Source organism: Patiria miniata, unplaced genomic scaffold (genome assembly GCF_015706575.1).
Source record: "Patiria miniata isolate m_02_andy unplaced genomic scaffold, ASM1570657v1 HiC_scaffold_27, whole genome shotgun sequence".
Classification (NCBI taxonomy): domain Eukaryota; kingdom Metazoa; phylum Echinodermata; class Asteroidea; order Valvatida; family Asterinidae; genus Patiria; species Patiria miniata.
In genome coordinates this window covers 4579924-4595828 of record NW_024037066.1, presented here as the reverse complement: position 1 = coordinate 4595828, position 15905 = coordinate 4579924, and the positions used below count along the sequence as shown (strand labels likewise).

At 41.9% G+C, this 15905-nt stretch overlaps 1 protein-coding gene across 1 annotated transcript in view; it reads left to right on the top strand.

The window, feature by feature from the left end:
- The window catches only part of LOC119734298 (transforming growth factor beta receptor type 3-like), a 37785-nt gene that overhangs the window by 13541 nt on the left and 8339 nt on the right, over positions 1 to 15905 (top strand). The window contains exons 3-11 of the mRNA XM_038207725.1: positions 5632 to 5990; positions 8662 to 8848; positions 9204 to 9529; positions 10101 to 10263; positions 11082 to 11353; positions 12158 to 12337; positions 12820 to 13031; positions 13918 to 14089; positions 14906 to 15062. Coding sequence (XP_038063653.1) covers positions 5632 to 5990; positions 8662 to 8848; positions 9204 to 9529; positions 10101 to 10263; positions 11082 to 11353; positions 12158 to 12337; positions 12820 to 13031; positions 13918 to 14089; positions 14906 to 15062 — 2028 coding nt within the window. The remainder of the gene's footprint in view (positions 1 to 5631; positions 5991 to 8661; positions 8849 to 9203; positions 9530 to 10100; positions 10264 to 11081; positions 11354 to 12157; positions 12338 to 12819; positions 13032 to 13917; positions 14090 to 14905; positions 15063 to 15905) is intronic.

Sequence of the window (15905 nt, the reverse complement as noted above, 5' to 3'; positions counted from 1 at the left end):
AGTTGCAGTATTTTTTAAACACCACATCAAAATTTATAATCTTTCATATGAAACAGGTGTGACTTTTGAAGGAAGTACCGGTAATGTGCTTTATAGAGTGTGGAAGTGTACTGCGCATTCTGGTTCCCGCGCATAGCTTACATGTAAGTGTGTGAAGACACCAGCATGTAAATGAGCGCATGAACCAGAACAAAGATAGCAGATATGGGTCATTCCACCAGGTTGGGGAACAAAGTGTGACATATGACCATATTAAGAAGAGCATGAATGCCTTGCTAGCAGTTGCTCTACATAATATTTGTTGTTGGGTGTTTCACTACTGCAGAAAGTTTGAAATCATTTCAATGTATTTTGCCAAAAATATGAGCAAAGATGTCATTTTGGACGTAACATTGACACCGTGTCAGTGTTACGTCCAAATATGACATTTGTACTTTTTTTTTTAAATTTCTGCCAAATATTACCCAAATTTACTTTGCGTACTTCTTACTATGCATGTAGATGCAACACAATAAGAAAAGCTTTTGTTGTGGTAGTCAGACACCAAATGGAGCAGAAATAATAGCTTGGTTGTGTGGACGTAACATTTACATGGTGTAAAACCCAATGTCACACTTCCATTGAGTGATTTTTACACCGTTACATCCACACTTGAGGTATTGTTTCTGCTATATTTGAACCCTGACTATACCAAAACAAAAGTTTTTCTTGGTGCTTAGGTGTCCAGTTGTAAATATGCAATGTCAGTTTGGGTAACATTTTACATACGTGTAAAATATGGCAAAAAAAGAATTTTTGGATGTAAGGGGCCATTCATAATTTTCAATGTTTTAAAATTTCGACTATTTTTCCAAATTGTGGGTGGTTGGGTCAAGCTAAATAATTGAAAATCGAAATTCACTTTTCATGGAAAAAAAAGAGCCCCCCAAAAAATTGATCTTTTGACTTGCCTGAATTACGCGCAAGCGTTCCGATATTGCGTTTCTTTTTCAACTTCGTCCCCTGTATGTTCTGTACATTTTTTCCGAAAGGACACGCAACCGGCACAGGCTCGCCAGTGGGATGTAATGCATGTACATGTATGGTTTTTTTTTTATGCCTAACAAATCAGTTTTTTGTTAATCGAAATTAGGGGTGGGTGGGTGGGTCAATATAATTTGGAAAAAAAGTCGAAATTTTAAAATGAAAATTCTGAATGGCCCCTAACATTGACATGGTGTCAATGTTACATCCGAATTAATACATTTTTGCTCATATTTTTGTCAAAGTACTTTCAAATGATTTCAAACTTTCTCAAGTATTGAAACACCTTAAGACAAATATTATGTTGAGCAATTGTTTAGAATGCATTGATACTTTTAATAATATAACCTAATTATTAGGTCCTAATACATGGATGTAACATGCACTGCTTCCCAACCCAGTGGAATGACCCATATACATACATACATGTATCAGACTTCGGTATTTTGTACACATGGACCAGTACGGTACTTATATTGTGTTTTTTATTATGCTTTGGCTTAGTAGAACATGTTGTACATGTAGACCATATAGGCCTCATGGATAGCCTCCTTTTGGGCAATTCCACGGTTACTCACGTTATGTTTAAAGGGGCGTCTGCCGTCAAGTCTGCGCTGTTATTCTATAAAGTCTCGGCATTTAGGGTGGATTTTTCTCACAAATAATCTCTATCAGCATACATGTACCGGTAGATTATGAACTCACAATAACACATGCATTTTTGAAAACAAGTAGCCAAATGATTAGGAAAAAAAAAAATAAATAAATAGATTTCTGCTTCCGGTTACCCTACCTACCCTATTTTGACAGCCCCTACCTTATTTTTTTTTTTGGGGGGGGGGTGGTGGAATGAGGGAAAAATCTGAACCATCAATTACTACCTTTTACCCGTGACTACATGCAGACACCTCCATGTGATTGTACACACAAAAATTGCCCCCCCCCCAAAAAAATCCCTACCTACATGTACATGTACCTACCCTATTTTTAAATGCCATGTAATCGGAAGCAGAATTTGTTTAATAATGAATAATTTTAGCCCCAAAAGCTAGGTTTTTTTTTTTTTTTACACAATTCTTTTTTTTTCATATTCTATCTCAGTGGCACACCACTCAAATGAAAGATCTTGTTGTCCTGTTAAACTTGATACCACATTTAAGGTTGTAATGCTTAGTTGTGAAGATTTCATAGATTTTCACCTTTTTAGCTGTGCCACTTTGCCGTGGAATTGCTCTTTTTACAGTTAATTTGTCCCAATAACGTGTCAGTTTATGCACAACGCACATGTTTGTTTAGCAAAGGTAAATGTTGTTTTTATATTTTTAAACAAAACATGGAAATTTGTGAGAGAAGGTAAAAAAAGAGCATTGGATTTTGCCAAACCTGGCCGACCATATATTTTACCCTTCCGTGACCCAGTAACATAGATAATTGGCTGCTTACATATATGCTAATGCTTTTAAGTTCAAGTACGTGTACATGTATTGTATGCCTGCATCAGGAACCTACATGTACATGTATTAACATGTACATATATTCACCTTCAGTGCGGGTAACCATGCTGCGGTATGGCCATCTACAAAAACTGATTTGTTTTGAGGGATAAGAGACAATCACGACCCACCTCAATTTCCCTTCTTCGTGTTCTGGTCCGAACTTGTCTCTAATCGGTATCTGTTACAACATTGAGGCATTCAATAGCTACCAAAAATATATGCGTCTCTTAATAAACTTAATAGAATCTGCAAATTGTAAAGGGGGAAAAAAAGCAGCAGCATTTTAAATCCAGTGCAGGATGAGAAACATGACAAACTACTGGGGGCTTAGGGAGCGTTATTTTTGGTCCAGAGCCAAGACCTAGTTTTATAGACCACCAACTGCGCGCAGTGGACTTGTGGAGAAATTGGGACATGGACATGTAGTTGTTGCTTTTAAATATCTTTAAATACAGACACTAGTTCGTTTTTGGAAATGATACATGCACCGTAGTAAGGGGAAATGATTGTAGAGTTGTCTTTCACATACATTGTAGGTAGAACTTGGCTCTCATCAATGTTATTTAGGGGCAGTTAGTGAGTTTGGCCTTTAGACAAGAACAAAGACAGAAATTTGGTTTTCCGCCAAAATGTTGTTGAATGAAGACACCCTTTGGTGTGTTCTTTGTTCTTCTTGTGTGTTTTGTTTTTTTCATGACAATAATTCTCTGCAACGGTTCTTTCAAACTTTTAGAATATACAGTCGATTCTCGGTTAGTACAAACACTGTTATACAAATTCTGGTTATAGCAAACACAAAGCCCTGGTCCCGACTGTGCATTTATGTGCACAATGAATGGGACTGATGTTCCTCTTAAAGGGAAAATACAACATATACCTTGCTTAGTGAATGACAGTGTAAAGCATCCTGTAAAATCATGGCACCTGGTATACTGTCATTTTCAAGAAAAGTGGTATTTTTGTATCAATTTCCAACGCTGGGCGGCCGACCAGTGTTGGAAAAAACTGGGTTTTTTTTCAAATACTGGCCCCAATTGACCATCGCACTTATTTGCAATCGATTACACACCTATGAACGGGTACAAGCCAGCTAGACTGGTTCCCTGACCTTACAATTCCCCAATGTATGTAAACTGCTCTGTTTCTTCTTATATGGAGTCAGGGAACCAGACTACAGGAAAATGATTGTTTTTCTTGGTTTTTATAGCATTTTCGAACCCAAAACCTCAAAAAAGTCAGTGTAACTATATTTGCTATATATTTCCAACCCCCAATTCCATCCATTTCTGAAAATTACAGCAAAAGCAAATGATGTATATTCCCTTTAATACAAAATTCTGATATAACAAACAATTTGGCTAAGTCCGAATGAGTTTGTATTAACGAGAGTCGACTACTGCATTGCTCGCCCGTGTATAACGTGCCCATGCGCTTGCGGCTGAGAACAGCTGCAACTACTCTATGAAGTCTCATGTCCGGCAGGAAAGCCTGCAGTTATCAAAGGTTACATCGCAGTGATTTCAATAATTTCTCACATACCGGTAGTAAATTACCACCATCTATCTTTTTGACTTAATGGGCACGATATAACAAAACAATTGTTGACTGCTGTGATGTGGGATATATGCTGTTTTTAACACCTGAGGGGCGCTTAACACCCGAGGCGAATCGTTAAATGTACACGTCTCGTGTCTACATTCTACATTCTGAAAAAGCGTAATATTTGTAAAACAAACCTGATAAAGTTTGACACGAATCGTCAACATGACACTAGTATTTGGCCCAAGCTGTTTGCTAGTTTTGAGTTCACTGCAACTTTATGCATGTAAACATTGGCCTGATCCTCGGTACGTGTTACTGTAAAGATGACCCGTTTCATGACAAGTAGATCTGAAGTTCCCCGGCCTTTCATCCCAGTCAAGATAAACAAACATGAATTACCATTGTATGTCTTTGGACAGTTCCTAAACAAACCCAGATATTATAGCCTTGATAAATATTTTATCTGCTCTCTGCCTCGGACATTTTTTTCCTGCTTTTTTTTTTTTTTTTTTTTTTAATGTTCTGCAGCTGTGGCATTTATACATCAGCAGGGTGCAATTACATTTTTACAATTTATAAACATCAGAGATATTTTAAGTATTTCTAAGCCAGGACAGAATTTATGCATTTTTTTTCCCTGGGCAATGAGATATTATCCAGACGATGTTTAACATTTATGACTAATGTTCTTTGTTGAGTTGTAAAGGAGCCATGCGTATTACTAGTTAGGTTGGTCTGCAGTACATCCAATTCCAAATGAGGATTACTTTCTGAATAGTTTACAAATTGGCTGCATTGAATTCGTTTGGATTAAATTTTCTTTTATTTTATATTTTTACATTGTTGTGTAACTACATGTGTAACAACAGGTTAGGAGAAGAAAGATGCAAAAGGGGAACACAAATTTTGTAAACTAAATTTTTCTTGGTTTTTGGCCGTTATTTCACACAGCTCATGAAACGTCTTCGAGCTGGCAACTGCACCATGTGTATTTTTGTTGTTGAAAGTTGTTGGTGGTTTGAGTAGAAATCTGAATTAAAAAGAATTGAATCACATTTGGTGTTTCATTTGATAAACCTGTCATGTGACAAACCTGCGTGTCACACCTGGAGTTGAGGAATAATTTTCTTTATATCCTACAAAATATTGATTGGAAGTTATCATAATATACGAATTTACAATGGATGTGAATTACTTGCAGATGAACTGTGCATGTGTGTGTACCGGTACATGTTTATGGCCATGCACATGTGACTAGTATTAACATGTACACATGTGGGAGCTTGATCTGAACACGTTGTGTTTTCAAGTTTTTGAATGTGTACATGTACAATTACATTTGGTGAACAAATGATTTACTAGCTGTGTAGATGAACGTGTACATGTACGCACATGTTCATAATTTGGTGCAATTTAACTAACTCGGTGCAATTTTCTATTTTACAATGCTATTTAGTGCAGGAGTGACTCGGTCAGGACTCCCAGCGCTGCTTAACTCTTTTCAGACTGAATCTTTACCTTACAATGTCAGCGTTCCGCTAATATTTTTACCTGTCAATGTGCATCACAGGTGTATCATGTAGCCAGCCGTGCACTCCACAGACGTCACCGCTATCGCACCGCGTCCACGCCTATGACAAACAACCCCGGCAATGTCTAGCAGGCTGCGTCAGTGCGGCCTCCTCGGATCCCGACGTAGTAGAAGTCCACGTTGTCAACCTCCGTTCCTCAACCGCTCCCACCTCTACCTCAGCCACAGACTCAGAGAGCAGCACGCCGCAAAACCTCGTGGACTTTCACTTTAAGCCCAAACAGGCGGGATTTTTCGCCCGGTCCCTCGTTTTCGTTCTGAACTCGGCCGAGCCGGTCCGGTGGAGTGTCGAAGGAGAGAATATGCTATCCATACCCTCATTTACGATAAAAATTGTGGTAAGCTGGCATAATGCATTACACACTTCACTTACCCCCTCCCCCCCCCCCCTTCCACCGAAATCTCTGTTTCTTAATAAAGTGTCTGTTTCTTAATAAAGCGCAGTTTATTTTCGGAAAAAATGTTGCAACCTGACGCCACTTCCGTGATTGTGTACAAAGTCTATGGAGAGTCAAGAAAAATTTTCCAAGTATTACTAACAAAATGGGACATGTTTCTCAGTCCCAGATTCATGTCTTATCATCATTTTTGCAATGAATGACCTTCATTGAGATGATATATGAAGAAAAAAAGTGGCGTCAAGTTGCAACATTTTTTCCTTATTTTCTTATATAGTTCAGTTTATTTCCCAATATAGTCCGGTTAAATGGAATTAACATATTGCCAGATTAGAAAAAAAACCCATACAGTTAGGCACCTCAATATTGAATTCGAAATTTGGCTCTGAATTCCAACATGGCTCAGACAGTTCATTTACATTTCTTTCCAGCATTTACTTTCAGAAAGTGGTTGATTAACCTAAGGTTAAGTACCTGTTTACAGGAACATTGCTGAATGCTACAGAATGTGGCAGTGGCAGAGTGTAGGGCCTGTCGAATTTAACAGAACCCAACAAGCAGATTTCTTTTCACAAAATGGTTGATTTCAAGAATTGGGTAGTGTTTATTCTAATCAGTGGAATTTCCGGTTGCTGTTATTTCTTTGAAATTGAATATTCTCAAGGTTGGAAGTCATAAAAAGGGCAATAAAGACTGGCCGTTTGACATCAAATAAAGTGGAATTTTTTTTTTTACCATTATTTCAATTTTGCCATTTCAAGAGTGCATACATATTCTTTGTAAATCTCAAACAGACAAAAAAAGGTTTACACAGATTACAGGGTTTGACCCAAAAATACAGGAAGGCTAGGGGTGTTGCAGTAGAGAGAGAACACATTCCAGGGTGCAGAATTAGTCACTCAGTCACCCAGGGTGACCCAGAAACTTTGCTGTGCATCCTGGTGTACCACCTGTTGAACACCGATTGCCCGCTGGGTAACCGTATTAAATGTGCTCGAAATACCAAAATTGAAAAAAAAAAAAAAAGAACCCATGAGAACTGCGAGCTAGATAAAAAAATAATGTGTCACGTTATTTACGCTTCCGAGGATCTACATGTACCTTCAGTCATGGTTCTTTTGAGAAGCGATCTTGATAACCTTTTGAGGGGCAGCTAAGTTGAACTCGGAAGATGCATTCTATTATCTTTGGAAAACACCCCCCCCCCCCCAGGACTTGTTCATGTAGATAATTGACAAGATCAGAAAGGTGCAAAGTATCCTTTTTTTTTGCAACATTATGCAAAGCACTCAACCTCATCTTGTCCAGCCACACTTGGGACTAACTTTTTACCCCCCCCCCATAAGGGCCGACCTTCAAGAAGAACACACCTAAGAGAGTTGGGTTGACATTGCCCTTCAGAAACTGCCCAGACTTTCATTGCTGCAAAGTTGTTCAAATATGGCAAAGTGGGCTGCTTCCAAAATGTTTAACTAGAAGAGTTCTCCGGTCAGACTTGCAGAATGTGATTCGCAGACATTCGACAAGGGTCTCTCTTCATACTCGACTCTTCTGATAGGGTGAACAGGTACCTGGGGAAGTAAAGGTGAATGTGCTTGTCATTCATTTAAACATGTTTTGACAATACTTGGACTGTTGATTTTTCGCACCTTCTTTGTTTTTAGTCTGGTTGAGTTGACAGTCCTTGTTGAGGACCGCGTCTTGCCCAGAATGTTCCCCCAGTGAGTTGAACCATAGACTGAGCCCTGGGCTGTTCTCTCTGATTGATGAGCAACAAATCGTGTACTGGGAGTTGAATCTAGGCCGGGTCTTCTTGTACACTTAAAATCGAGGGAGAATGCCATGGGGGGATGAGGGGTCAAAACAGGGTAGGCTAGGGGTTAACTCTATTTGGGTGTTTGGCTAGACAGTCTCTAGGATTGTGTTGGCATGTTGCATTGCCTTGGACGAATTCCAAAACGTAGGCTTTTATTGTCACTGCCTTGACATGTCGCTTGACTGATGGCTAATACATGCTTGAATGCTAGAATCTCGCAAGTCCATCCGTTTACTATGTTTAAACTACAAATGTGTACACAGACCAGCAAAAAAGCCCCCCCCCCCTTCCCGCTAGAAAAGAAAAAGATACTCAAACAAAAACACAAAAAGTAATTCAAAAAACCTTAATTATAATAATTCCATTAACCCTTACTCTCTGAGGGTAGTTTACTGCATGTCAGTTGGTTATGCCAATGCCCTCCAGCTGCAGTTTTTTGGCAGATAAACTATCTTGACAGTGAAGGCTCCAATTGGCAGGAGTTGGAGGCCCTGAAGGGTGCCTGATACTGACCAGCTGGGGGCACTCACTTTGTTATCAGAGGACTCTCATTGTTCTCTGTGGCATGTATTGGAGTGCCTGTCCAGTTACCCTTGAAATGACATGGCAGATATTGGAGGGCCATGCAAAAAACATAGGAGATTTTCTTGAGGCACATATTGGCATGCGTTGGAGGGTCTAGTAGGGTAAGGGTTTATCGTATTGAGATTGATCAGTAATCAATTGTGCCCTTTTTTTTTTTTTTTTTCATCACCACCCCTCTCATGCTTGCCAACCACCTCAATTTTCTGACAGGTTCCTCTCCACTCGTGTCAGTCTGTCTCGTGGAATCCTGGCATTTCGCTGTCAGTCAACGTCGAATGTGCAGCGCTACCTCACAACAACTCGGACCTCTTAGTCTTCACTCAGACTCACTACGGCAGCGTCAGCACCTTCAGCGAGGTGTTGGATGCGAACGCCATCAGCCTGCTAGTCGGTTCAGGTATGGGCTCATCCTGGCATACACCCTAACACACACACATATACTTGGGGGAAGGACAATGTTACTGTGGTTTTTTTTTCTATTGAAATCTCAAACTCAGTTTCAAACTGTTTTTAGATAAATTTCTAAAGATTGACTTGTGGGGTCTATTGTCCCTAATGTTACTCTGTGTGCTTGGAACCCGACTTAGAATCATGTGTGTATACACATCCCGACGCACACCCTGAGTTTTTTTGCTAGTGCTACAAGGCAAACGGTTTTTGTGATTGCAATGCCCTAGATTTAGTCTACTTTCCTACATTTATTTGCTCCTTTTGTTGATCATTGCACGTGGGATTTGGTTTCCATTTTGCAGGTATTACAAGTCCCCCGACTTGCATCATTCAGTCAGATTTTCAAACTCCGGACTTCACGGCAAGACACGTCCTTGAGCAGCCAATCACAGGCTGTCAGGCTCCAAATCTCCTGGGCCCATTACAGCCGGAGTTCCATGTGGTTCTCCTGGGGGACGTCGCCGGTGCCCTTGCCACGGATACCGGTGATCCACCGATTGTGACCCTGGAGCTGCAGCCAGTCCGAAGCACAGACAGCTCGTGTGATATCATCCTGGTCCTGGTGTCGGAGGCTAATGCGACTTGGAAGGTTAACCCGGGGAGACGACGAGGACTCTTACAAGTCATGGTGTGTTGAGCATTTTTTCTCCCTTCTTTTTTAAAATTTCTGCCAGACAAACCCAGGCTGCCTGATTTGATTCCATGGAAAAATTCACTTTCAGAGGTACCGGTAGGAGAAACCCTGCAGAAGAATAATTTATGGGAAAAAAAATATCGATAGGGATTAGAAAATACCATGGTGCATCAGTCTGTCAGACTTGAAGCATGTCACAAAGGTAGCAAGTGGGGTCAAGTACAAAGGGGGACAACTTGACATATTGCCGTTTGCGAGTTAACCACGCCCCTTAGACAACCCCATGGGGAATTCTGTACACTAAGATTGTTTGTCTCAGACTTTGCGCGTTCTGCGTCAATTTGTACAATCATGTGAATCGAACAATATTTCACAAGCAGCGTTCATGCGATTCTACTGCGATAGGTCAATTACAGAATGCATCTTAATCCTAATTATACTTACATGTACATAACAATTGTTTCGTTAAGTGCTCACTTATGAGTCATTTGCATGTATTTGTGCTGAATCACACAAGTTATACATGTATGTCTTCTGAGAGATATATCCATTCTTGTTACATCAGACTCCAAATAGCGTAGACATGCGGCAAGATTTCATGAATCGAGTTGAGGAGCAGGAGCTGCCGAGAAACACCGCGGGACTCATGGCATGGGCTGAGATGAAAGAATGGCCGCTGACGTCATTCACCAGTGCAGAATCTGCCAATGAGTTCATCATCTCGATAGGTGAGAGATGCGTTGGCAGCTGAGTCAACTCCTCACAAGTCAAGTCATCACAAGTGTAGTCCTCACAAGTCAAGCCCTCACAAGTGAAGTCCTCACAAGTCAAGTCCTCACAAGTTTAGACCTCTAGTCTAGTCCTCACAAGCCTAGTCTTTACAAGTCTAGCCCTCATAGGTCAAGTCCTCACAAGCCAAGTCCTCACAATTCAAGTCCTCACAAGTTTAGTCCTCTAGTCTAGTCCTCACAGGTCCAGTCCTCAAGTCTACTCCTTACAAGTCTAGTCCTCACAAGTCATGTCAAATCCTCACAAGCCTAGTCCCCACATCTTCACAAGCCTAGTCCTCACAGGTCTAGTCCTCATAGGTCTAGTACTCACAAGTCAAGTCAAATCCTCACAAGCCTAGTCCCGACATCTTCACAAGCCTAGTTCTCACAAGTCTAGTCCTCGGAAGTCTAGTCTTCACAGGTCTAGCCCTCACAGGTCTAGTCCTCACAAGTGAAGTCCTCACAATTGTAGTCCTCACAAGTTTAGTCCTCACAGATCAAGTTCTCACAAATCAATCACAAGTACCATTTAAAAGTCACATAAGTCAATCATATTTCAAATCACAAATCAGGTAACAGCTATCGGGGTGAACAATGTCAAAATACATTTGTCACCGTTCATTTAAAAAAACAAACCGTCACTTCAAATGGGACTGGAAGATTTTATGAGGACTTGATTACAAATTTGAACCCCTTTCATGATTTTTCTTGCCATCGGTGCTAAATCGGTACCCCGTGTAACCTGTTATATTCCCCCACTTCCTCGCCCCCCATAGAGCACAAGAATGCCCCCACCAGAGAGCCTCCCTCCCGTCTCTCCATCATCACCCAGTACACCGACACGGACTGCCGGCGAGACGGCATCACGGTCCGCATACTACGCAAAGTCATGGACGCGTTTGACCTGTCAGCTGGCAACATGATGCTCCGGGATCACTCCTGCAAGGCGGTGGAGTCTGGTGACTACTATGTCATCGATACGCATCGGGATCAGTGTGGAACCACCATGACGGTGATGGATACCGGACAAGTGGTGTATCATAATGAGGTAAGTTTGCAGTTTGTGTGAGGTCGTGGGTTCGAGTCCCACCCGGTAACATTTTAATTGACGTGCAGTGTGTACTTTTTTGCAGTTTTGCTTCTGCTGATTTTCCATCGTAGGACCCCGAAAAAATTATGCCTGGAGGAAAAAGTGACAACATTTGAAAATAGTCAGAAAGCTAATTTTGGTGTTTTTTGGGTCATGGAGGGAGCAAGGAAAATGAGATACCCAGGCATCAGACCATTGACGTGAATGGAAAAGTGAAAATATTTATAATTCCGTGTGTGGAGACAAGAGTTAAAAGTCCATCACAAGTCAATTGCCATGTCGGGTCGCTAGTTACAGGAAACAAACAATGAAAAAGAAATGACTTTGTCACCGTTCACTTGAATCGCTTGTGACTGAACTCGACGACTTGTGATGGACTTGTAAGGACTTGTCAGGCGTTGACGACTTTGTTGGAGGGGGCAAACTTTTTTTTTTAAATGATAAAACAAATTTGTCATTATTATATTATTATTAATCATTTCTGGTAATGGAACCAGGGATTCCTCAAAAGCGCCCTAGGCACTGTAGCTCGCAAGCCTGAAGAAACCTGTGGAGAAAAGACAATGAGAAGAAGTTACAGTTGTAGAGGTGGGAGGAAAAGCCCAGAAGAATATCCTGGGGAAAACCCACGGAATCAGGCAGGGACTGAAAACCCAATCCACATATTGGCCCAGGCGGGATTCGAACCCCGGTCACAGCGGTGGAAGGCGAGGAAAGTACCGCTACGCCAACCTGACTCTTGTAATGTCGCTTTTCTGCTAGGTTATATACTCCAACGCAGAGAGCGTAATAGAAGGGAGCGGGGAGTCTGACTTGGAGAGGTTGATGGGCGGACTACCGGTGGATGACGAGCAGTCCCTGACCGCCCAAGTGCCCTTCACCTGTGAGTACGACAGCAAAGGAGAGGTGCTGACCAGCGGCTTGTTTGGCGGTGAGAGAAAGGTGAGTGCTTGAAACCAGCGGTGTAGTCCCCGCACTCTGGTACATTATTTTGTACTTTCAGGCTTGAGATTTTTCAGACTTTTGTCGGAATTTAGACTTTTTGAATCTGAGGGAAAGACATTATCAGTATGGAAAGAAATGCATCTTTCATAACCTTTCATCCAGTTTTCAGACTTTTTTTTTGAAATTGACAATCTCATCTGTGTACTTTGCATAGGTATTTTGTCTTCTTTATAAGCTAATGTCGTATTTTATGTATGGTATTGTCATTACCTTGTCGAAAACTTGGAACACACCCCCCCCCCCATATTAACATATTATAGACCCTGCATTGCCCTTGGCCCTCGACGACCCTCATCATATGCACTGTTGATTACTTCGTGGATTGTTCACTCCCTCCCCCCCCCCCCCAAAATAAACCCTGTTTACTTTTGTAATCGGCCACTTTCCCTGATTGCCTTTTCCTGTTGTTTTTTTTCCAGCCCACGATCACCATCTCCATGGATATGTACACGGGCAACGACTTTGCCGAGAAGCAGACGACTTTTCCCTTTACTTTCCAGATTGGAGAGCGGGTCTATTTTGAGGTCGCTCTGAAGGACAGTCTGCAGCTCAGCATCGTTCCCAGCCAGTGCTGGCTGTCACCCGGCTCCAGGGCGCTTACTGACAATCTGCACTTCCTGATATACAACGGGTGAGTCCGACGCTTGACTCATTTCATATTCCCCTATCGCCATATTTCCTGGTGCTCCCAAGCAGAGAACATCGCTGAGCGTACTTACATGCTAAGCACAAATCAACTGGGGACCAGTCACAACAGTACATAATATATGACAATTTGGTCGGTTACCAGTTTTTTCTAAGCGAAATAGTTCTCTGCTTAGCAAATTTGAGTCCCGAGCAGCCGGATGCAGTCGGCCCTTGTTACCACGGCACACTCAAGTGCTAATTAGCAACAAGGCAAATGATAACTAAGACTCCTTATAAGCTTAATCTTAAAGGCAGGCAGGATTGTTTGCATTTATCCCGAAGGTAACCTACCAAATTATTATCAAAAAGCTTACCTGGATTAAAGATCTTACTAGTACTAAACATCCTGCGAAATTACTCTGTCTGGCTTGCTGTCATTTAGAAGAAATCAAGAAATGTAAGTGGTTTCCAACGATCAGTCAATTGACTGATTTTTGGAAATAAAGTGCTATATGGACGAAATCTTGTTTCGTGATCAAATGGTTGTGCATGGTTTTTCACAATTTTCTCTTGAAAAATGTAATATCTACATAACTAAAACTTCAACAGGTTAGGTTTTGAATAGTCGTCTTTGGATTTAGAGTAGTATTATTATTGGCAACGAACAAAATTAATGAAACGCAAATGATCCTATATGCCTTCAACTAATGCTGGTGTAAGTGGAGATGAAACATGCATTCTTTCTCTCCCCACCCCAACTGAAGGACACTTTTCTCGTACCTGAAATTCTGCAAATGGTACAAGCAAATGGTACAAAATTTAACTCTTTCTACCCAAATGTCACAGTTCTATCGTAATAGTGTTTCTGTTTGTCATTGTATATGTTGTAGATGCGCAAGAGACGAGACATTGATATTCCATCGTGATGTCTCAACCTCTGGCCAGTTCAGGCGGTTCAGCTATGACGTGCCTGACTTGCAGTGGGACGCATTGTATTACATCCACTGTGAGCTGGGTATCTGCTCCAGAGATGGCACAGGAAGCAGCCGGGGAATACCGGTGGTAAGGCTAGATACAGAAACAATGGGACCACACCTGTGGAACTCCAATACCACGTCCATGGATTACCCATGCCACACCCATAACATACCAATGCCACCCCCGTGACATGCCCATGAATGCCCATGCGACGCCCAGGACGTACACATGACATACCCACAACACCCCTATGACATGCCCTTGACACCCCCATGCCATGCCCTTGCCATGCCCATACCACACCCATGACATGCCAATGCCACACCCATGACATGCCCATGCGACACCCATGACATACACATGACATACCCACGACACCCCAACGACATTCCCTTGACACCCCCATGCCATGCCCTTGCCATGCCCATGCCACGCCCATGCCAAAACCTTGCCATGCCCGTGTTATGCCCATGCTACTGCTGCGTCAATCCGTGCCGCCCCCTTTCCACTCCATGCTGCACCCATGTCCCACCTGTATCATCTCTGTCCAACTTCCATCTGATTGAACTCTTTTTTTTCTCGAAGATTCAATAAAACTGAAGAGTAAACACCTGAATGTACACCACTCCATTTAACTGCCTTATCGCATACTTGAAGTCTGTGCCAAACCCATACTTCACAGGACCACACCCATGCCACGCCCTAATCATATCTGTTTGTCCTGTGTGTCGCTGTACCATTTTGGATCCTGATATCAAAATTGATATGTGCCACACCCATGCCAAGCCCTCATTTTCTGTCCAGAATGCTCTCGTACAGTGGATTATGGATACTTGGTTGAGTTGAAGTTACAAGTGCCACACCCATGCCACACCTTTTTTCCTTCCCACTCTGATACAGTGTGAGAGTATAATGGATCCGGACACCGGCTGCCTTGCCATCAATAAGCAGAACGGGCTGGTGTTAGACTTCCCCACCCAGAGTCTGTACCTGGGTCCGTACAAGACCTCCACCTCATCTGTTCTGCCGCAAAATGAAGGGACCATCGTCTCCAAAGGTAAGAATCTTGAAAGATGACACAAAAATAGACAAACCACATTTTAAGCAGTCCTGCCCGAGGGGCAACTACATTTTTAAAAAAGGTTGCGAGGCCTGAGGAAAGCCCCTGGTGAACATTCTGAGAAAATGGAATCAAGATGTTGAAACACAAATCCACACGGTGTGCAAGGTGGGATTGCACCCCGGACATTTGAGGTAAAAGCTGAGAAATGTACTCCTGGACCAACCCGACTGATTGTAATTCAACTCACATCAGGGGGTGTTCCACTTTGGCGAACAACGCAAACATTGCCAGCAAAGTCTCACGGTGTTGGTTAAGGCTTACTTGAATGAGTAATCTAACAGAGGTTGTTCATTGTTTCTATGACAACCAGAGTCCAGATGTTGGAACAGCGCCTCCATATTGAAGCAATTGAGCAATTTCCCAGCAATTTCCTTTCGACGTCGCCCGTTATTCCCTGGAAAATAAATCTTGAAGCAATTCCAGATGGCGTTGTCCATTATCAAATTGTTTCCTGATGGAGGGGGAAGTAAGTCACTATAAACAAGCTGTGATCAGAATGACATCTGCCTATAGAAAGAGGGTATTGGATGACTTACGCTAAGTCAACTGATATTGTTGAACTGGGCCTACTTCTGTGATCGGCATAATGTACTCTGCAATTCGACCTGCCCTTCTTTTGAACAAAAAAAAAATTGTTGGAGGTTTACTGTGCTGGTGCATTGCATATTAAATATTAGGTTTTGTCCTTCTCCGTCTCAACATAATGAGGCTTTGGGGCAATTTTTTTTCTATTTTTAATTTTTTTTAAATTTTTTTTTTTTTTTTTTATTGTAACCC